The sequence below is a fragment of the Ostrea edulis genome, chromosome 7 (genome assembly GCF_947568905.1).
Source record: "Ostrea edulis chromosome 7, xbOstEdul1.1, whole genome shotgun sequence".
Classification (NCBI taxonomy): Eukaryota; Metazoa; Mollusca; class Bivalvia; order Ostreida; family Ostreidae; genus Ostrea; species Ostrea edulis.
Window position 1 is genome coordinate 44,015,072 of NC_079170.1, and position 23,751 is coordinate 44,038,822.

The window sequence follows — 23,751 nt, forward strand, 5'->3', positions numbered from 1 at the left end:
TGGACACACCAGAGGTGGGATCAGGTGCCTAGGAGGAGTAAGCATCCCTTGTTGACCGGTCACAACCGCCGTGAGCCCCATATTTCCACAATGTTACATCTGGCTATCATATACAGTCCAGTATTTCATACAGAGTATATCTACAGAAAAAAATCAAAGTCTTTACAAGTTTTGGTTCATGAAGATGTCATTTCTGATTTTATGGATAATAAAATTGTTGCATCATATTTGAATTATTGTCACTTACAACTAGATTATAAGAGGAATGGTAAAGATGATACAGAAAACTTGTTGGTGGAGAAGATCAATGGTAGAAATATTTGCAGTGTTCTGTTACTTCTAAAAGAAATCAAGATTTATTTCCCCTGAGAACTGTTCTTTTTTTTTTTCTTCTTTTTTTTTTTTTTTTTTTTTTTTTTTTTTTTTTTTAGATCTTTGGGTATTGTTATCTCTGTTAATTAGATTCATCTCCAATATGATGTATCATTGGTAAATATACACTTCGTATTTCGAAATCAAAATTATGTATAAATTCTGTCAATAAACTACATGTACGTATTTCATTTTATTCATATTTTCAAAGGAAGTGCAGTGAAAATGGTGGTACTTTCGAAAAAGAAATATATATGATGTTTTACAACACTAATATAATTTTATATTGTCAAATAGAATATTTAGCACACTTATTTTGCTTTTAAGTAAAAAGAAAATAAATCAGATATACAAATTGTATGAAAAAAATAATTCTCATAAAAGGCCAGCAGTATAGATAAAAAAAAATGCTTTTACTCAATTTTAATATTCATACTTAAATAATGCTTATTTTGCAACGTACAAAAAGATTTTGCTTAGTCTGTAGAGGGTTTCTTAGCACTTGCATAAAATAAGGAATCTATAATAATATATGAAATATCATCAATGTATCTACATGTTGAGTTGAAGGTCTCAGGAATATATTTCATCATATCGTATAGAAGGTTATTAAGTTTGGCATTGTCCAGGGGTCCGTGTTTGCCCAACTATCTAATTTGTATTGCTTGTGGGAGTTATGAGATTGATCACTGTTCGTTATCTTCACCTTGCATTGAAAGAGTATAAAAATGGTTAGCTAATACAGGTACACAATATGTGTCGATAGGAATTTCAACAGACTGGTGTAAGGTCTGATCTACAAACTCTCATATGTATTGTCATGTGGAACTCCCGATTGTTTTCTATCATAATCAGATCATTGCGTAGAATCAGAATGTCTTCGATAAAAACATGTTTTAATAACTAACTAAAAGATGTAGTTATCCCACAATTTCAAAAGTGGGACACCCTTTGTCTATTCTCTAAGAAAACATAGGCATTGAGTGTAACAAAACCGTACTTTTTGCAATTATTCATTAAAATTTATTAAGAAATCTTTGAAACTTTTGAAAATCCACATTCGAATGATATCACGTTTAGAATATGCTGTGGAACAGTACACATCTGATACTTCTCCTTCACGACAACTAGCACTATCCGTGTGAAGAAAAAATACAAAGACTAAGTGAAACATTTCCTTAATCCATTAATTAGTTTCTTGAAATCATAAAACAAGTGAAGGAACAGTGGTCAATGAAAGGTGGAAATAGAGAACAGGGATCAATCTCAAATTTACTATAAACAATATAAAATTAAAAGTAGGGCAAACACGAAACATTGGATATACCAGGAAGGAGTAAGATATCCAGGAGTAGAACGAATTCCCTATTGCAATCAGAAGATGTTTAGAAATGAGGGTAAATATATGGAATTGCAAATATCGTTCATTCAAAATGACGCCATCATCACTTGTCTGATGTATATTTATGATAATGGCACTAAGTCATAAATGTTCAAACCAAAAACGTCAACCTTCTCAATCCTACTAAGAATAATAAACCAGACAAAGGACAACAAACAAGAACCCCTGCACATAGTAAAGTTATCCACAAACACGGACCCCTGCACATAGTAAAGGTATCCACACACACGGACCCCTGCACATAGTAAAGGTATTCATAATTGCATAAAGAATGATCTAATCATATATGGATATCAATCACATGTTTAGGATTTCGAAGTTTTTCAGTTATCAATACTACATGTACCTATCATGCTTTAAAGATTTGAACATTTCTGATATGCTGCTGATATGATTGGTGCTAAACATTTGTTTTTAACTGGACCCCTTATCACATTGTGTTGCCGTGTTTTAGTCTGCATGTGGCTACCTGTGCCAAACTGTTCCATCATTTGAAACAAAACGTGGATTTAATATATATCTTACACCACCTTCTTTGTTGTGTGAATATTTGTCGCCTTCATTCATTTCATCTGATTCATTGAATGTATATGATTTAATATTGATAACGTAATCTGAATCAAATTCACTACTGTCATCATAATGTTCTGAAAAATCTTTATTATAATTTAAAATTGCATGTTTCTCTCAATCCTCCTCATATAAACTGACTAGCTAAATTTCAAACAAGTCATTTACACTACAATATTAATGGCAAAGCAAACGGTTGGTTATAAGTGCCCTCACAGTCTACTTGGAATATTGCTCTCCCTTTTCCGTCGAGTCGGAAAATACAGGATGTAATACATCACCATGTTGGGGATACTCTTTGTTAAATATGGCTGGTAAAATGTGTCGCCTGTCGTTTGCACGTTGTGTGGCACACTCTTGTTGTGTAATACACTGGTACTCGATTGACACCTGTGACGTGTAGAAGTTTTCATATCATATACCATTCGTTACCAACTAAACCAGGTTTAGTACATGTTTCACCTCTCCTACAAACGATCTTTTGGGTATACCAAATAATTTGGTACACCCCAAGTCCAAGCTTCACGGTTGGGTAACCGTGCCATTGTATTTATAATTATTAAATCGATAATTATCAATGATTGGTAACAATCAAGAAGGGCGTCGTGCTTTCTGAATACGGTGTGTAAGTTACCAGAATTGGTATGGAACATTAGATATTAAAACAAAAACGAAAAAATGTAGGTGGCTTGAGTGAGACCAACAGAAACAAGAGATCAGACATGCTCTATCTAAGATATTCTCTCTCTCTCTCTCTCTCTCTCTCTCTCTCTCTCTCTCTCTGACATATCTGTTATACCCAATCACTAACACTTCATGAAAATAGTATAGGATGTGTACTCACCATCGTGTGTGCAGGCTTCGGTCACAAAGCAATGCATCCAGCAATCTATCATTTGAAACAAATTCAAAAGACACAGGGAGTTTTATATCACTGTATTAGCATATCTGATCCGTTTTTGTTGGTCACCAAATATCCTGTTTTCAAGATCATTTTCAGAAATGATATCTAGGAAACGCATGGAAGTATTTTCTATCAAGACCGAAAATGTCCAAGAGAATAGTTTTAGTAAGTTCTTAACTTTAATCCATTTGAAAAGACATGGCAGACACTCTTGAAACATGGATGAAGATATATTGAATGTGAAACCTTATAATACTTGAAAATTACTCACTGTGCACCATCACCTGCATGGCTGTTGAATACAGGTAAACTCCCCTTGAGGGCTCAAATTATCAAACCCAGCCAATACAAAACTGCACCAATGAAGATAAATGTTGATGATCTTGATTAAAGGATAAAAAAATACGGAAGGGTTATGATAAATGAAATAGAGACCAAACTGAGTTTTCATTTCTCGTGTGAAACATGTGCTAAGTATGTTGTTAAATTTTTCTCTCGCCACTCGATTTGGTCCTTCGCTTCGCTTGGCACCAAATATCTTGGTACTCGAGAAAAGTTTACCAGCGTATACATAGTGAAAAATATAACCTTGCATGCTTGTTCTGCGTATGATCAGTTTATATACTGCCAAACAAGTTGATGTCACAAGGGTTTCAATAAACTAGTCTCGTTTAAAGTCAGCATTTCGCAAATTCTATGGTCGTTATAATGATCTATAGTTTGTCAATACAACCTATCATTAGGTCAAATGTTGTCTGACGTGTTTCATACCGATTGTTAGGCCGCTCTTGGCACACTGGTTTTGACTTCGGATTTCTCCGTTTACCTGATCAAGATATAGGGCTAATGGCGGGTGAGACCGATCGACAGGGCATGTTTACTCCTCCTTGGTCCCTGATCTCACGTCTGGTATATCCAGGGGTTCGAGTTTTCCCAACTCTCTATTTTGTGCTCCTTATAGGAGAATATAACATTCATCACTGTTCGTTATCTTCACCTTTCATGCTACAGGAAGGGATATATCTATGCATGGATGAAGGGATGTTTACTCGGCTAAAAAATATTACAGTACGTCGGTAGAAATGAAGGGATTTCAATTTCATGAGAGTTTTTATATATTGCTCCTACTGAGGGTACCATGCTGATTGGAATATATTTCATGTATCGGGTTAGATTTCATGTCAAAGTATACCGAATTGAAATTAATGTGAAACAAAGTCTAAATTGTGAGTACATAATCAAAGAATCCCTTTATTGAAGAGAAACGTAGGTGCCCAAGTAATCCGAGATTCCTCTGACTCTTAACCCCGCTTTTATTTTGTGACTTCTGCGGGGGAGAGTCAGAGCGGACTCCATGTATTGAAAAGTGGGAATTCAGCGACACCAGCTGGTGTCGCTGCTTTACCTACCTCTTACAACTTTATTTCGCGGACCCATCTTCCAAGACGCGAGGATTCAGTTATCGGAAGATTGTTCTACAAATACATCATGATTAATACGATGCTATCGCCGTTTAAACGACGGAATTTTGTGTTTACATGTGCTGACGTCATGCGCAAAGAAATCAAATGGCGAGGCGGCGACCTAATTCAAGTGACGCTCCATTTGTCGGTGTTAGGGCCGTTTAAACGGCGATAGCATCGTATTAATCATGATCTTTTTATAGATTTATCTTCCGTTAACTGAATTCTCACGTCTTGGAAGATAGATCCGCGAAATAAAGTTGTAAGAGGTAGGTAAATGTGGAGTCCGCTCTGACTCTCCCCCGCACATGTCAAATATAAAAGCGGGGGTAAGAGTCAGAGGAATCTCGGATTACCAAGCTGTTAATTTACTCGGGTAAGGATTACTAGATGCACTATAATTCCAGCTAGATCACAACTATTGGACATGCTATTAATACAGGAAATGCAAACAAAAGTTCCGGAAGGCGCCAACGCTCTATTTAAAGGAGAAGAGAAGCATCTATTTAAAGGGTCCTACCTTAGGGTACGAATTAATCCTTCTCCATAGGATTAAATATTGCCCACGTGTGACAGGTAGCATGCAAATTACTTATGTCGACAAGCAGCTTTTTTGTTGTTGTTAGAAATGCAACTTAATTAAGTTGACATGTATGCAAAATAGATCTTTATGTTGGCATCGTATCTGATTTATTGCAACTCGCCCGAAACATTGAATGTATGAACTGTTTAAAATTCCCAACGCAATCACGTGATGTACAAAATGTCGGCGCCCATGGAAGATAAAAAGGAACATAAACAACTCCAATTTGTGTCATTCAGTAGTTTTCTGGACTCTGGATTTTGGCATAAACTTTCGGAAAATAAACTTGATGTCTATGGCTTAGATGAGAGTGAGAAAGAGATCAAAGGATTTTACTACAATGGTAAAGTTAGTATAGGGTGATAGATTCGGATGGTTGATATTCGTGACTTCGGACCATCTGTAACTATCCTAATAAAGAAATATATAGCATGTAACCTAGGGTACAAAAGTATCATCTCAAAATGGAGTCCTACAGTTTAGCACTTGATAACGGTAGTAAAATAACGACAAAATATTTCTGTATGACGCTTTCCTTTAAGAACCCGTATGTTGTGACATACTTCATGTCATATGGTGCGAAGTGCACAGAGGTACATTTATAACAGCACTGTGATTTTTCTCGGATAGCCATAACTGAGCTGCGTTCCTTCTTTTCAGGAGATCCGGCGGGGATGCCTTGTAGAATGAATGTAGAATTTACAGCATTTGAAAAGTAAGACTTTAATATGCTCTATAGTAAAGTCTGCAGAATCTAAGCTCAATGCCTGGTCAGTGTTGTATGATTTGAAAACAGACTTAATCCTTAGCTTCTGACAATCAATGCTCTCTGTTACAATGCCTACATATACATAATTTGACAAGCTAAGGTCCATGGTGTGTCAAAGATTGAACATCATGAGGACTAAATATGATCTAAATAAAAAAATATATTGTCTGTTTCCCTTTTGTAACTCCTTTGCCAGTTTGATTTATGGGTAGGTAAGAAGGGAACATATCTATACCCTGTACATCATATGGTCAAGAGCAATGAGCATAAATGCATTTCAGTTATATGTATATTACCAAAAATCAAATTTATTTCAGCCAAGCTTCACATGAAAAAAAATATTCTTTAAAATGTTTGGCCGTAGGCCTTATGATGACAATTGGTTTGAATGAGAGAATAAGCCTTAAAAGATCTTTTTGTTTTAAGCGGGGTATTTTTCGGTATCAGGAGAAGTCGCACACAGGAGAACTTGTACCCAGACATTTGGGTACAAGTTCTTAAGAAGTCGTACCCGGTAATGACTTCTCCAGGAAAACTTTTAGTAGTCAGGTACGAGTTCTCTAAGAGCTAGTAAGAGAAGACGTACCCTTCAATATCTGGGTTATGGGTATGAGTTCTCTTGGAGAAAAACTTTGACATTTTAACAAATAGAAATGTGGATATGAGTTCTCCTAGAGAAAAAACTTTGTCAATTGTATTATAAAAATTTGGGTACAAGTTCATCCGGAGAAAAGGTCATTTTTTTTTCTCCAGGAGAACTTGTATTCAGGTTTCTATATGATGAAATGACAGTTTTTTCTCCAGGAGAACTCATACCTAGATTTTTATGACAGAAATGACAAAAAAAAATTTCCAAGAGAACTCGTACCAAAATATTGATGGGTATGACTTTTCTTGGAGAACTCGTGCCCAAGTACAAGTTCTCCTGAAGAAGTCGTACCCAGGTATGACTTCTCATGGAGAACTCGTATCCAATTTTTGGATACAAGTTCTCCAGAAGTCATTTTTTTCTTGGTTGGTAAAAAACGGACATAAAATTTGAATTCAAGCTAATGTTTTCAACATTTGCTTTAAATAAGGGGTCCCTTGGTATTTGTCATAATTTAATTCTCTTTATCTTGAATATGAAGTGATGCAATCATTCAGCTTGCATTAATTATCATTCAATTTCAAACTTTTTATTGCAAATTTTTTTTTAAACATACATACAGTATATGTAAATACATACATTCTACAAAGAAACTTGTACAAAATGTTTATAACAAGCTACCAAAGGTATATGTATATATTGTTTTTTGTTTGTTTGTTTTTTTGAGAGAGAGAGATGCATACAGTCATTATCTAATATATTAAAGGTACATATATATTGAAATTTATTTTCTTTTTTAAGAAAAAAAAACACTAAATTTTTGCAAAACTTACCACTTGTTCCTTTGTATGTGATAGACCTGATCCATACACATCCTAACCCACTCTAACTGGACAGTAGGGCTGGGACGATTCAGGTTCAGCTCAAATCGGTTCGGTTTCGATTCTGAACAGCATGGTTCGGTTATTTTCGATTCGGTCATGTTAGGTCCAATTTATCTAATGACAGCACAAAATTTAACAATTTTAATGAATAGCATTTTTGATTTGATTTGATTCAAGTTATATAACTATATGTCATCATTTGTAAACATCATATCTATTTATGATTGTATTTTATAACTTTGATAGAAAAAGGAAAACACTGACAGTCTATTAGAATTTGTTATATTAATGTGCTGCATAAGTTTTGGATTATTAACTGTCAAATCTGTGTCATTACCTACGATGTTGATTTCACTCCACCACTCGTCCACTGACAGAAATGCTATATGTCATGTAAAGATAAACTGCAATGATCTTACGGACCATATTCTGTTGGTATCTGAGTGGTGAAAATGCTAACTCTCAACACAGTAGTGATTTAAATCTCTGTTGCATAAAAAACCACATGTTCTGCACATCACTCGGACGCCATATTTGTTGTTTTGGTGTATGTAAAATCTTAACTGAACCAAACCGAAATCCGGAATTTGTAATCGGTGGATTGAATCGAATGGTATGAATCGCGGTGCACTGAAATTTTCGGTGCACCGCACAGCCCTACTGGACAGCTATTTCTTTTTATTATATTTGGAACTGTTCTGCACAGATCAAATGCACAAACATGATCTAATGCAATTACATTTGGTATAAAGTGTTTGAGAAAAATGCTACACTGACTTATAAAGGGGTTATCATTGAAACATCAATGAATGTGAAGAAAATATCTGTCGTTTCAGAGATGCAAAGACACCACATAAATGCTTGCCAATGCCTGGGATGCTACACAATACCAACACCATCGACAAATTCAAAGAATGTGATAAGAAAGATATGTTGAATCAGGCAGGGAAAGGGGTAAATTGTCTATCTTACTGTAAAAGCAGTGATTTTCATCGAATGTCTAAATTTCCTTCAGGTTTCATTGATCAAATGATAAACCAAAGCCCAGTATAAATTGAAAGGTAGCTGTTCATGAAACTGTCATTAGGCAAGAAAAAAAAAATGAAATTCAATCCTCACAATTTAAATCATAATGAAAGTAGAGTGTCACACAAAGTAATTCTCTCTCCATACAATATATGAAAATGAGACTGCAGGGAAGATAACTCTTGATCGCTTGTCTCATTCATGATATCTACACCCGAACACCATGCTTGTAAAAATTATGAAATTTAACAGCCCAAAAATAGGACTTTTAGAATGTGTAACAAGATCAATTCACAATCAATAAATAGCTATCAGTAAAACTAGGATCTATGATTAATATTGTAGTAGTTGGGAATATTTGGACTGTGGATATCGGCCTGGATAGCTCAGTAGTTAGAACACATGACTAGTAATGAAGGGATCCCGGCTTTGATTCTGGGTCCAGCCCAAAATGTTGTCCTTTCTTGTACATGTATATTACAACATCATCAGGGTGCGTGTGACCAGAGATCTGTTCAGTTTTCTTCCAGAGAGCTACATCTTTGCAGCTGTGATATTACATGAGCATGGGTATAGAAACAACACTGTCAAAGATTCACACAGATTCCCTTAAATCCTATGATCTGTTGTTTTTTCCAGATCTGGGATGCGATTGTCAGTGGAGAAGCATTGGAATCTCCTGAACTTCTCTCCAGATTCCTCCTCCTAACATTTGCTGTATGTTATATACAAATTTTCTTCTGTGTTACATATTTCATTGTATGTTTGATGGAAGTTTTGAATATTTCAGTGCTTATCTAATCATGTGATGACACACCTGAATCAATGAAACTACATGTTAAATTGTAGGATTTAAAAAAGTACCATTATTACTACTGGTTTTGTTTTCCCTGCCTGTGTACCCCAACTGATGTTACCTTGAACTCAGGGCCAATCAAAATCAAGGACAAATTCACTGCAGACCAGGTGCGATGTTTCTTGTCTAAGTTTGTTCTGTTGGTATATCGGGGTTTTAGTGACCCCTTTTTCTGTTGTATATACATGTATGTACTGTATGGGGGGAATAAATCGCGGTGGAAATTTTTGCTATATTCGCGGTCTAGACAAATCCACGGATTTAGGAAACCGTGAATATTTTTATTTTTATTATTCTGTAATACACAATGTGTATTATGGGGAGGGGGGGGGGGCTTATAGTGATTCAAATCCGTGAAATTATGAACCCACAAAGGTGTCTAAACTGAAAAAAAAAACGCAAAAATTATAACCCGTGAAATTATTCTCCCATACAGTATTATATTAAATGTATTATGATGTACATGTAATGATCGGTGTACATGTATATGGTATGTGTATGTTTTACACATTTTCTGTTGCACATGTAATGCTAAGTGTATGTGTTCTGTCATTGTAAACTGTGACTACACATTTTAACTTTATCATCTTTGAGATCTGGACATTCCTGTAGAAATTGATAGATTGTACATGTATAAGAATTTCGAGAAAAAAAGAAAAAAAACCACTCATACAAGGAGATCAGGGTATACTTATTCTTTGTGTTGTTAATGGTTATATGTTTATTTTTGGAAGGTTGGGATGTTTCTGCAAGCCTATGATGAATTCCAAGGTCAGCAAGAAACCTATCAGGGATATTTCATCACAGTTTATTCCCAGGGAGGATTTGTTATAGACAATGTAAAAAATATGATCCTATATAACAATACACACGAGGTACGTGTTTTTGTTAAACTCTTTTTTTTTGTTTTTTAATACATTGCATAGACATATGTAATTTACCATCTGTAATTTTATTACAAGTAATTTACCTCATGTAATTTACCACCTGTAATTTTATGCCATGCTATTTACCACATGGAATTTATCAAGGCATATGTAATTTTATCACATGCATTAACCTACCACTTAATTTTATTGCACGTTGTTTACCAAATTCAGTATAGTGCAACATGACTATGTATGTGTATATACATGTAGATGTGTGTGTGTGTTATCCTGAATTATTTATGATACCTGAAGCATAGAATCCAGAAATTTTTTCATTGGGGTGTCAACTGCTGACTGTAATTTTATCGGGAGGGGGGTGGGTGGGGGGTCGGCCTATACTAAGGGATTTATGCTAGAACTGCATAATAATAGGCAAAATAATGTATTTTGGTCCCATTACCCTGTGTAGCTTTGCTTGTGCTAGAAGTTGATTTTGTTTCATACATGATAGTAAGAATAGAATGGGTTTATTTTTCATTCAATTCCCAACATACCGGTAGACAAAATAAGAAAAATATTAACACATGAGAACATAAAATATCAAGGTATATACATGTATTTGCATTGAGTTAATTGATATAGCTCTGTATAAAAGTAGAATTTCAAACACTTTTTTCTATTTTCATCTGGGCGAGTGGTACTGAATGGTGGTAAACATAAAATTTAACTCCCCTTCTACTGCTCAAAGTGAATCTCTTTACCCTGTTTAATATCATCTGTCTGTATCACTAAATGTGTCCCGTCAACAGCCTGCAGGCCATACATCCTTTCATGTTGCCTTGTAGTTGTTTACTTTCAAAATTCCGCATGCAACGTCACATGATCATAAATATTTTGAAATGGGGTGTTCACTATCCGATTTGGAGAATACATAATTATAATGTAAATAGGAAATTAGCTTGGTTACTTTTTAATTTGATTGTGTTAAATTGCATCATTTGCACAAAGTGTATAACTTACATGTATATACACTGTAGCTTGATATAAAACACACGTTTTTTTATTCTTTCGGTGATATACAAAGAATAAGGCATCTATAATAACTTTAAAAGGAGGCACATCATCGTAATGGCTGACTTCCATTACAATATGAATATCAGCAATACTTGTATGTTCATTTTAATCTAAATGCCTAGCTGGGTAGCTCAATAGGTTTAAATGTCGATTGCTGATTTGTAGATCATGGGTTCGAGTCTGGCATGGGTGTTAAATATTTTTAGGTTACTTTCTTTAAAAAAAAAATTATAAATAAGGTTAATTTCATAAGTTTTCAATTTCAAAATATTTTTCTACATATGTATATGTGTCTTCCACTTTCCATTCAGATAAGACTGATCAGGAGTTATTCCTCCTTAATTGTTACTTACAGATATACTTTGGAGTGTGTGATCCCAGCACCATTGAAGATTATCCTGGTTGGCCACTCAGGAACTTTCTAGTTTTAATATCACATCACTGGTATGTTAGCGTTATGACATAATATTTACATTTCCGATATATATATCTTTGCCAGTTGAAATGAAAGCCATTTCCTCATGAATGTGAACAATGTGAATATGGATCTTAATAAATACAGTTCTACTATCTTAATGGCTGGGGATATTCCAACAGAAATGAAAAATAATGTAGTAGTTAAGGCTATATGGACCATGGATATTGGCTTGGGTAGCTCGGTGGTTAGAGCACCTGACTAGTACATATAATTCAGGGGGCCCAGATTCGATTCCAGGTTCAGCCATAAATTTTATCCTTTCCTGTATATTACATCTGGTGCCGTTTACCACACCGGGACTTGCAGGTTGTCCTGCAAGGGGCAACAGAATCTGGGTTGTGTGTTTTCAAGGACAAAGATTGTTTAAGGAAGGAGGAAAATGTAGTAGGTAGGGCCATATGTATGGACCAGAGATATTGACTGGCATAACTCAGTGGTAAGAGCACCTGACTAGTAATGCAGGGGTCCAGGGTTTGATTCTCATTTCAGCCATAAATTTTTCCTTTCCTATTTTACAAATGTAAAATACAAATTTATAAAAATGGATTTCATATTTGAAAATCCACGAGGGTATGACCAGCAACACTTCACGCCAGCGTACTTTTCGTGAAGTGCTAACACCCTCGATGAGGTCCTCTGGTGTAAAGCATCACAGTTCATGCACTCTTGTATTTTCAAAAAATGACTTTCATTTCTGAAACAAATCAAATTGATAAAAGACATCCACCCGATATCACATCGCTGGTGTGTTAGAGAGTTGTGATACAGTAAATCAAATTGATAAAAAAAACATCTTCCTAATATTAAATCACTTAAACTTAGGGAAAAATGATCTTTACCTAATACATGTGTTATTCCAGTCTTTGCTGCAATCATGTCGAAGTACAAGCCCATAAACAGTTTCCACCAGGCCAAAATAATATTCTACAGAGCAAGTTTACTAGCCTGACAAAAACTCTGGTACCCAGAGTCATTCGGCTAGTGGTACCAGTTTATCTCAATGACTGAACTTGCTGTCATAATGTCAAACTAATAAAAATATCTTGATGTAATATTTTTTAGTTGATGTGGATGTAGTGTTAACGAAGTAATTTATAATTATTTGAAATTGCTATGTTATATGATATCACTGATATTATATTTGAATTTTTTTAATGAACAGATTTATTAATGCATCTGTAATAAACCTTTTAACTAAAAAAAAAAATGATATAATTTTCCTAATTAGAATATAAGTAAGGCTGTTCATATATTGTATGACTTACTTTTTTTGCAGGAAAGGTGACTTGAAAAATGTAAATATATTGTGTATGCGAGATAGAACTCGAGATGGATCCCGAGATATCTCGCACAGTCTCGTACTGTCCATCAGTATTCCGGAAATGAAAAGTTTAAATGGTAAGAAATCAAGGCATATGATGCATTGGCTGAAAGTGAAAGTAAAAAACATGTAGTACCGTATATCATATAGGAGCGCATCATAACATGTTGAAAAACCTGCACATATGTGAATATGTACCTTTCCAATGTTTTTGCTTTTGATATTTTTACAAACTGTAACGATAGCCATTTCCTCATGAATTTGCTGAAGTTGTGAACAATACCCATATCAATCTTAATAAGTAAAGTACATCTATCTTAACGACTGGAAATCTGACAGAAATGAAAATAGAATGTAAATGTAAAGCTAATTTCATTTTTGAAAACACGTAGTACATTGTCTTTATCTGTTTTGTACAGAATGTCCAAAATGTGTAGGATGGGAGAAAAATGAAAAACAGAAACTAGCCCCAAGATTTGTGAACCTCAGTGCAACAATGGATCCCACTAGGTAAAACAATATTTGTTTATATCTATATATTGGAAAGAAGTACACACACACACACACACACAAACACATGGGATTCTCAGACAAAGGGGAGTAACTCATCCCTTTTCTGACAGGCTTGCTGCTTCAGCCGTCGACCTCAATCTGAAGTTGATGAGATGGAGACTACTACCGGAGCTGAATTTAGACCGAGTATCAGGGACCAGATGTCTACTGTTAGGAGCCGGCACTCTCGGATGCAATGTGGCAAGGTGTTTACTGGTATGCTTCAAACCAAGTTCTCACAACATGTGTTTTTTATAGACATTGCTGCTCTTCTAGGGTAAATAAATAAAACAACAACACACATAACATGAATACTGAACCCTTCGTTTCATCTCATTTACATGTATTTCCATACAAAATATGTGTATTATATTTGAAGGTGTAACAAGTTGTGCCTATTTTTCAGTAATCCATTATTAGTTATTGTGTATTTACTGACTGTCTATGGAAATGTATCGGGTTGGAAGCCCATAGATGGCAAGGCAAAGCCAAATTTATTTCAATAGACAGTCAGTACTACATTGTATTTCATTCTGTGGAAGACCATACCATGACAGACAATTGTGAGATATCTCATAGCTCTGTTGTAAATTTTCAACAGAGTCTGCCATATTACCTTCTTTATTTTTGCTACTCACTGGCTATAGAAGTATAGCTGACAATCATGTGACACATTTTATCCAATGACAGAGTGACATGCTAGTCTACATTAAAAAAGAAAAGGGTAAAAAAAAGAAGATTGATATCTTCGACTGTGAGTGAATAAAAGAAAAACATTTTTCTCAATGTAGGGTTGGGGAGTACGAAGCATAACTCTTGTTGACAATGGTAAGGTCTCATACTCCAACCCAGTACGCCAGACCTTATTTGTGTTTGAGGATTGTGTAAAGGGAGGTAAGCCAAAGGCGGAAGCAGCAGCTGAGGCACTGAAGAAAATATTTCCTGGGGTGGTGAGTTGTGAAGATTTTAAAATCTATAATGTAAGAGTAATAACCAGAAATATGAACATTGAGAAAAATGACCCGAATTTTAGCTCACCTGGGCTGAAAACTTGGGTAAGTTTATTCTGATGTCTGTTTGTCAACTGTCTGTAAACTTTTTTAATATTTTAAACTTCCTCTCAAGAACCACATGACCAAGTGTGTTGATTGAAAAATATCTTCCCAGAACCACGAACCCAGAAAAGCTAACATTTGAACAAGAGCTTCCTTACACATGTCTTAATAAACATGAAGATTCAGGTTTGTTCACAATGTGAAACCAGAGACAAAAGCACGGTCACAAAAGCAGCTTAAAAGTTTTACCTATTGTAGTAGTTAGAGCTATGGACCTGGGATATTGGCCTGGATAGCTCAGTGGTTAGAACACCAGACTAGTATTGCAGTAGTCTCCGGTTCAATTCTCGGTTCAGCCATAGATGTTCTCCTCTCCTTTATACTACAGTCGGTGCCATTAATCACTCCTTCACTGTAGGTTGTTCTGCCGTGGGGCAAAAGGAATTGGGGTTGTGTGTCTTCAAGGGCCAAGACAAATTAAAACAGGGAGGAATGTAGTAGATAGGGCTATACTGACTGTGGATATCGACCTGGATAACTCAGTGGTTAGAGCACCTGTATAGTAATGGAGGTCTCAGGTCAATTTACGCTCCAGCCAAAGATTTTCTCTCCTATACTCACCTAGGAGTAAAAATTCTTTATAGATCTTCTTATAAACCACAATGGTACAATATGTCAAATTGATGTGGATTTTTTCTCAATTATGTTCACAACATGACCCCTGAAATATGGATGGGACAACAAATAGGGTTTATATTTTTACCTGGAAATACATGGAACAGTTACAAGTGTATATTTAGAATCTTCTCAAAAGTCTGTGATTAAAATAAATATGTACGTTAAGCACTCTATGTAGTGTAGATTAATTCAAGTGTCAATTTTAATTTGCTCACACTGTGTCCTCCGGGGGCAGCCAGGGTCAGGGCCATAACTGTGATATGTCATACATGGGGAAATACAATTACTCAGGTGAGCGATGTGGCCCTTGAGCCTCTTATTTGATATTTTCCTGAGCCATAAGATGAAAAATTAATACAAACATGCAAACTTCTCGCCTGAGCTCAATAAAACATTTTGAATGGCTTCTTACATCATTGCTGCGTTTTAACCATATCAGTAAACTTTGTATTTACTCCTGTGAAGAATTTGTCATCTAATAACTCCTATTTGTTTGATTGTGATAAAACACTCAAAATATCAAACATGTATTTTTGTAAAGTATGTTCATGGAAATGCAGAATGTCCTAATTTTCAGGATGCCAAAGGAATAAGTCTGTCCATTCCAATGCCTGGCCATGCAGTTCCAGGTACTTACATTACAATGGTACTTGTAGTTAGTACAATGGTACTTGTTGTTAGTACATGTAGTTAGTACTAGTGACTTATAATCTATCTTCCATGGCTGTTTTCTATTGATTATGCATGTTGTGCATGGTACAGTTCACATTCTAATCGAAACGACTCCTGGGCAAATTACTAACAAAATTAAAATATAAGTGAAAATGACTGGAACACTGGAAGTTTTCCTGTGATATATTTAAATTTTTTAAATAAAATAAACATTTGTATGTGTTTTATATAGATAGTGCTATAGAAATTGTACAGAAGGATGTAAAAACACTCCAGGATTTGGTGAATTCCCATGATGCAATATTCTTACTACTGGACACAAGAGAAAGTCGATGGCTTCCTACACTAATGGCAGCTGAAAAGAAAAAGGTGAGCAGATATATGTACTTATCTTTTAAAATACTGTATACAGGGAATATTCCACTCCGTTTTATTTTCGTCCCTTTTGCCCGCATTGTCAGTGGGCAAATTTTAGATTGGGTGAACTTATCTCCCTTTTAATCAGCTGTGTCTGGGCAAATTCAAAATGGAGTGAAACTGTCAGCAAGTGTAGTAAGGCGAAAATAACACGGGGCAAAAATAACCCTGTATACAAGATGTTCGAAATAATACTTTTCCTTGTGTTATTTTGTCATTCATCCATATATGCTTGTATCACAAGTTCACTGTGATATGTTTTATGTTTGTGTTACAGATTGTGATATGTTCTGCCTTAGGGTTTGACACATACCTAGTCATGCGTCATGGAGTGAAGTCAGACGTTGAGGAGAGAGAACCAGCACCTCTTTCCTCCTACACCTCAATACCAGGGGACCAGCTAGGCTGTTATTTCTGTAATGATGTTGTGGCCCCGGGAAATGTGAGATTTGTCTTTTGTGTTTAACATGTGGTTATTGTAAAATCACTGATCAGGTACACCCAATACATGTATTCATTTTAGTTTTTCATTATATTCAATCCATTTGTGTGATTCTATCACTGATTGGATAACCTATAGCTTTATCCGACACAATCATTTCCTCTGATTTAATGTATGTATGTTCAGGACAGTTTACTTACACTTAACAGTGTCTGGACTTTGTATTGTAGTCTGTAAGGAACCGGACTCTGGATGTAAACATCATATAATATAACAATGTCAGGACTTTGTATTGTAGTCTGTAAGGAACCGGACTCTGGATGTAAACATAATATAACAGTGTCTGGACTTTGTATTGTAGTTGGTAAGAGACCGGACTCTGGATGTAAACATGATATAACAGTGTCTGGACTTTGTATTGTAGTCGGTAAGAGACCGGACTCTGGATGTAAACATAATATAACAGTGTCTGGACTTTGTATTGTAGTCGGTAAGAGCCCGGACTCTGGATGTAAACATCATATAACAGTGTCTGGACTTTGTATTGTAGTCGTTAAGGGACCGGACTCTGGACCAGCAGTGTACCGTTTCCCGGCCGGGGATTTCTTACATGGCTGCTGCTCTAGCTGTAGAACTTCTGGTGTCCATACTGCAACATCCACAACTGTAAGTCATACCGAGTTCTCATCCTTCGAGTTACGCAAGTTATACTGAGTTCTGAGATTGTGTAAGTCATACCGAGTTCTGATTCCTCGAGTTACGCAAATTGTACAGAGTTCTGAGATTGTGTAAGTCATACCAAGTTCTGATTCCTTGAGTTACGCAAGTTGTACAGATTTCTGAGATTGTGTAAGTCATACCGAGTTCTGATTCCTCGAGTTACGCAAGTTGTACCGAGTTCTGAGATTGTGTAAGTCATATCAAGTTCTGATTCCTCAAGTTACGCAAGTTGTACAGAGTTCTGAGATTGTGTAAGTCATATTAAGATTTATACATGTTCTGATTTCTGAGATCAGGGAAGTCATACTAAATTCTGAGATTGGCAAGTTATTTTGAGATATCAGACAAGTTATACTGAGTTTTGAGATCGGAAAAGTCATACCGAGTTCTTAGGTCAGACAAGTCATACTGAGGATGTCGGAAAAGTCATTCTGAGGGCTTTCTTTACCCACTACAGTTAGTTCCTTAACCTTCTATGTATTCTATACACAGATGTGGATAAGTCCTCAATGTATTCTATACATGGGTGTGGATAAGCTCTCAATGTATTATATACACAGATGTGGATAAGTCCTCAATGTATTCTATACATGGGTGTGGATAAGCCCTCTATGTATTCTATATATGGATGTGGATAAGTCCTCAATGTATTCTATACATGGTTGGGAATAAGTCCTCAATGTATTCTATACATGGATGTGGATAAGCCCTCAATGTATTCTATACATGGATGTGGATAAGCCCTTTATGTATTCTATACATGGGTGTGGATAAGTCCCCAATGCATTCTATACATAGATGTGGATAAGTCCTCAATGTATTCTATACATGGTTGTGGATAAGTCCTCAATTTTTTTCTATACATGGATGTGGATAAGCACTCTATGTATTCTATACATGGATGTGGATATCCCTCAATGTATTCTATACATGGATGTGGATAAGCCCTAAATGTATTCTATACATGGATGTGGATAAACCCTCTATGTATTTTATACATGGATGTGGATAAGCACTCTATGTATTCTATACATGGATATGGATAAGCCCTCTGTATTCTATACATGGGTTTGGATAAGTCCTCAATGTATTCTATACATGGATGTGGATAAGTCATCTATGTATTCTATACATGGATGTGGATAAGCCCTTTATGTATTCTATACATGGGTGTGGATAAGTCCTCAATGTATTCTATACATGGATGTGGATAAGTATTCAATGTATTCTATACATGGATGTGGATAAGCCCTCTATGTATTCTATACATTGGTGTGGATGAGTCCTCAATGTATTCTATACATGGATGTGGATAAGCCTTCAATGTATTCTATTCATGAATGTGGATAAGCCCTCTATGTATTTTATACATGGATGTGGATAAGCCCTCTATGTATTCTATCCATTAATGTGGATAAGCACAGTTGTAAGGGGAGGTTTCACTTTGTATGCTGCTGTTAGTTTTAGCTTTACATGTATTTTCTCTTTTTTATTTAAACATTTAACATTTTGATTAAACAGAGGAGAAGCCCCAGCAGACTCCAGCGCTAATGATGAGCACCTGAACAAGGAATTTGGCTGTTCACTCGGTCTAATTCCACACCAGGTAATATAAAATAAACACCATGCATGTTTGTCAGAAGATTGAATTGGTAAATATTGTCTTTTGAAGTAGATAAAGAAAAGTGTGAACCAACTTTACTTTCTTTTGATGTATATGTAATATCTGCTGATTTGTGCAATGTAACAACCCAATTTTAAAAAAAAACATGCAGGCTTTGAAAGAAGAAAAAACCCAATTCAAAGTACATTGAAAAATGTAAAAACATGTCATAATTTCTATTAAAGTACATTGTAAAGCAAAACTCCAAATCTGCATTATTTTCAAACTTCATATGTTAAAGTGAAAGACATAACTTTATTTCAGATTCGTTGCTTTATGTCCCGTTTTCAACAAATCCTTCCTGCCTGTAGAGCATTTGATAAATGTACTGCCTGTTCTAAAACTGTGAGTATAAGGCAGGAGCACATTGTGTTTAAACCCCTCAAATTTAACGTATGCATTTCTTCACCTCAAGTTTGATAATTTCATTTCTACACCTCAAGATTGATCATTACATTTATGCACCTCAAATTTGATGAATGCATTTCTACACCTCAAGATTGATCATTACATTTATACACCTCAGAGTTAAAAGGGCATTAGCTGCCATTTTGTTGCCTAATATTGAATTCAATGAAAATTCCTCTTTATCATATATTTCAGTAATAAGACCAGTATTTAATTATTGCAAACACTTTTTAACTTCAAAACAAGCAAATGTTAAACTTATCAATTTCAGATTATTATTGTACACATATCCTCTATTTTTTTTATCCATATCAAATTTCTCTGGTGTGTTATTCATCCTAAGTTATCATGGCTGGGGTTATACACCTCAAGTTTTATAATTTCATTTATATACATGTACATCTAATTTAATTGCATTCATACACCTCACATTTAGTATTTTATTAAATGTACCAATGCTAGGCTCACCAGTTACACAGTTTTATTAATGAATTTACTAATACATGTATCTCCATGACATTTGATAGTGTCTATGAAAGAAAACTTATGATTAAAGAAATAGTATAGCATAGTTTGGTGATTTTTTTCTCATCTCAAATCATATTCCTTTCTATTATTTTAAAAAGATAAATGAATGACATTTATCAACTTTAAAATGATTGGATGTTTGTAAAAAGTTACACTAGGAGCCAACTTATACATGTATAGCAGGTTGAATTTTTGTCCAGGAAACAAATTCAGGGGACATAATTTAAAGATTATAATTATTTTAAACTTGGAAATAAATACAGATGCATAAAACTGTTATTATTTACAGGTAGTGACTTGTATGAGTAATTTGGACTCTCTTTAATTCTTTACAAAAACTTGAAACAAAATGACCTTTACTATCCCTCTAAAGTATTTGAGAGTTATTGATGACATATATGAATAAATATCCATTATCATTCTCTTGGCATTCACAATTTAAATGTAGGTGATACAGCAATATAGGGAAGATGGCTTTACTTTTCTACGGAGAGCGTTTAACGAACCTTCCTATTTAGAGGATTTGACTGGACTGACTCAGATGCATCAGGAGACTCTAGATGCTGAGGTAAACACCAAAAAAATGAGGGATTAATTTTAAAAAAACCCAGAAAAATAAGGCAAAAAATTATAATTGATAGTTTCTCAGGCAAATTTTTTATTTTTTAAATTTTGATGAGGCAGCTCAGGTTTTTTTTTTTACTTGGCTGTAGCATGAGTTATCTTTCCTTTTTATGTGGACTGTAGCACAAGTTACTTTTTTATTTCTCATGGATATGTTTATATAGAGTAAGCATTGAAATTTTAATTTTATTTTTATATTCAAAAGAAAATATAGCTTCACATGACTTACTATTTATAAAGTGTATACTATTATTCTTAAACACTTGCACTTAAATGAGTATCCATTCAATAATTATTTCATCAAAAATATACTTACAATTTGATCAAAACCTTCTGAAAGTTCTACATAAATATCTGTAACACAAGAGTTACCTCATTTACATAAACGTTTAAAGAAAAAACAAATGTGGCGGTGCCTGAGAAACTATTGATTAATTTTTATTGGCCTAAAGGAGACATAAACGTTTAAATAAAAAACAAATGTGGCGGTGCCTGAGAAACTATTGATTAATTTTTATTGGCCTAAAGGAGAATTTGTCTCTCAGCTATTAATGAAACAGACAAACTTAACACATTCAAATTTCAATTGGTGGATTGATTTTCCAATGAGATATTTACGATATAGTAAAAATTATCAATCCTAGGTATGCCTGTAATCATCAAATTGTATTTTGTATTGCTGAATTTTCTTGTTTTTATACCTTGAAGGTTTGGGGATTCAGTGATGATGAGGAATGTAACATCATGGAGCTTTCTTGATGGTGGATAATGAACTGTTCTTTATGTTTTATTTAACATGTGTAGCCAATGTACAATTTGTCACTTATTTATTGCAAATTATTCTTTTATCCATATTTATGAATGAGAAAAATATACAGTGGTATAATAATAACTGTGTACTTGTGTTGCTTAGAAATTGAAAATGACATTTTATATTTATTATAGAAATGATCCAATGCTTCAATAGTGTTTTATTTCCCCATATTACAGACTGGACAGACATCTATTTCTGATACTTATATTGATTAATGATATAGATTTTAAGTTATTATATCAAGTTTAAAGTTCAAAGGTATTATCGAGAATTAAGGTAGCTCCACTCTCATATACATGTAGCATCATAGGTCTGCAAAATCTTCATTTCATTGAAGTATGTGCGTGATCAAAATATATCTTTTTGAGAAATTTTATACATTATGTGCTGGATATGATAAAACAAAATTGGTACACTATTTGAAGCTGAAAAATTTGTGTTTTTTAATAAAGAATCAATTTAATAACTTCATGCATTACAATTTAGAAAATGTTTTCAAGGGCAATAACTCCTATGCTGGGATGATATATGTATATTTTATAAATTAGCTGTTATTTGAAATATATATATATATATATATATACATACACACACACATCTGTGAATGTGTGTCTGACATCTTTATAAAGGTGGCAACATATACATTTTCTTTGGTTATCAATTCAATTAAAGTATATAAAATGGAAATTATTATATAGTTTTTTTTACTTTGAACCATTAATATTGATAAGTCACATGAGGATGGAGCTACCTTAAAGCTGTATGGGTCATGAAAAAAATGTGGAAATTGGTACGATTTTAACAGTTCCTTAAATTACTGACTTATTATTGGTGAATGTGAAAGTTTTGGATAACTTAAAAATATATAAAATGACAAATTAGTACTACATTGTAATATGTATGCTACAATATTGATTTAATTAGCTTTCTTTATCAATTGTCACACAGATGATGACATTCAGTTAATATTTTGTGTAAGGTACAGAAATTTTATCCTGCTTGCATACAGTATTTGATAGTTTTAATGGTCCCCTATACCCCAGAGTTATTTCCATCTGTAAGAGTTTTCGCATCTGAGATTTGGAGTACTGTCAATTTTTGGGGGATTCGAAGAGTATTTTTGATTTCTACATTGAAGGAGAATTAAGAAATAAATTATTGACAAAAAGACTGAATTTCTATGCAAAATTTCGAGTAAATTAATGTAGATTTTTTTTAAGAATTGGTATCTGTTTGGAAAAATATTAATAAATTACAACATTTGAAGTAGTTCCAAGTCCCGACTACTTGTATCATAGATTATAAAACTGAAATACATGTATAGGAGTATAAAAATAGAAGATATATTGGACAAAACAGAAACTTTGATATCATGCAGATTTAGAACTTTTTGATTAATCAATCCTTCCACCACAAAATTTAGTCCCTACCAAACAAACCCTTTCAAATTAAATTGGCACAAAATTTTTCACTTGGATAGGGTTCAGCAATAGATGTGTAATATATCTGCACCAATGGGATCAGTATTGAACCAGTGAATACTTCGTTGTAGCATCCTGCGCAGTTGTGCCGAAAAGCGCAGGAGCTAACTTCCTTAAGTGGTATGATTCATTGTTTTAAAAAAAAAATATGTCTGCATAAAAGGGTGGGGGAAGGGAACCCTTTTGTCCTATTTAGATCATTGACTGCTTGCCTCTAAGGCACTCCTCTCTTGCTTTAACATCTTGCGACTACCTGGTAGTACATACACATCCCCAAACTAAGAAAAGAGAAGGGGAATGTTAGCCCCACACGTCTTCTACAATTGTACTTTTTTCTGATGTCATTTTATCTTGATGATTTTCTTCAAAGATTTATGCTGGACTGTCTCCCTCTTTAAATTTCTGTATTCACTATGGTAATTATGCATGTAATAAGATCAGATTAGCTAAACTGCTCATTAGAGTTGTCTTCCCTTGGTGGTATTGAATGACCTGTAGAGTTTCTCTAACCTGGCCAAGTGGTCACTGGTCCCTCCC

The 23,751-nt window shown here is 34.5% G+C and overlaps 1 protein-coding gene across 3 annotated transcripts; it reads left to right on the forward strand.

Annotated features, from left to right (window-relative positions):
• Positions 1-5,326: 5,326 nt before the first annotated feature.
• Positions 5,327-21,879, forward strand: LOC125656225 (ubiquitin-like modifier-activating enzyme ATG7). 3 transcript variants are annotated; one of them, XM_048886837.2, is made up of 19 exons: positions 5,327-5,637; positions 5,955-6,009; positions 8,373-8,490; positions 9,202-9,279; positions 9,412-9,528; positions 10,153-10,293; positions 11,717-11,805; positions 13,116-13,237; positions 13,580-13,670; positions 13,784-13,928; positions 14,504-14,662; positions 16,023-16,074; positions 16,350-16,486; positions 16,812-16,976; positions 17,527-17,642; positions 19,218-19,302; positions 19,624-19,704; positions 20,744-20,863; positions 21,628-21,879. In XM_048886837.2, the coding sequence occupies exons 1-19, from the start codon at positions 5,466-5,468 to the stop codon at positions 21,676-21,678; spliced, it is 2,094 nt and encodes a 697-aa protein (XP_048742794.2). In that variant the 5' UTR covers positions 5,327-5,465; the 3' UTR covers positions 21,679-21,879. The 3 variants fall into 3 exon arrangements, with proteins under 3 accessions (XP_048742794.2, XP_056000498.1, XP_048742795.2); XM_048886838.2 differs by having other exon boundaries at positions 5,503-5,642; XM_056144523.1 differs by lacking the exons at positions 19,218-19,302; positions 19,624-19,704; positions 20,744-20,863; positions 21,628-21,879 and adding an exon at positions 17,207-17,277.
• Positions 21,880-23,751: the final 1,872 nt, after the last annotated feature.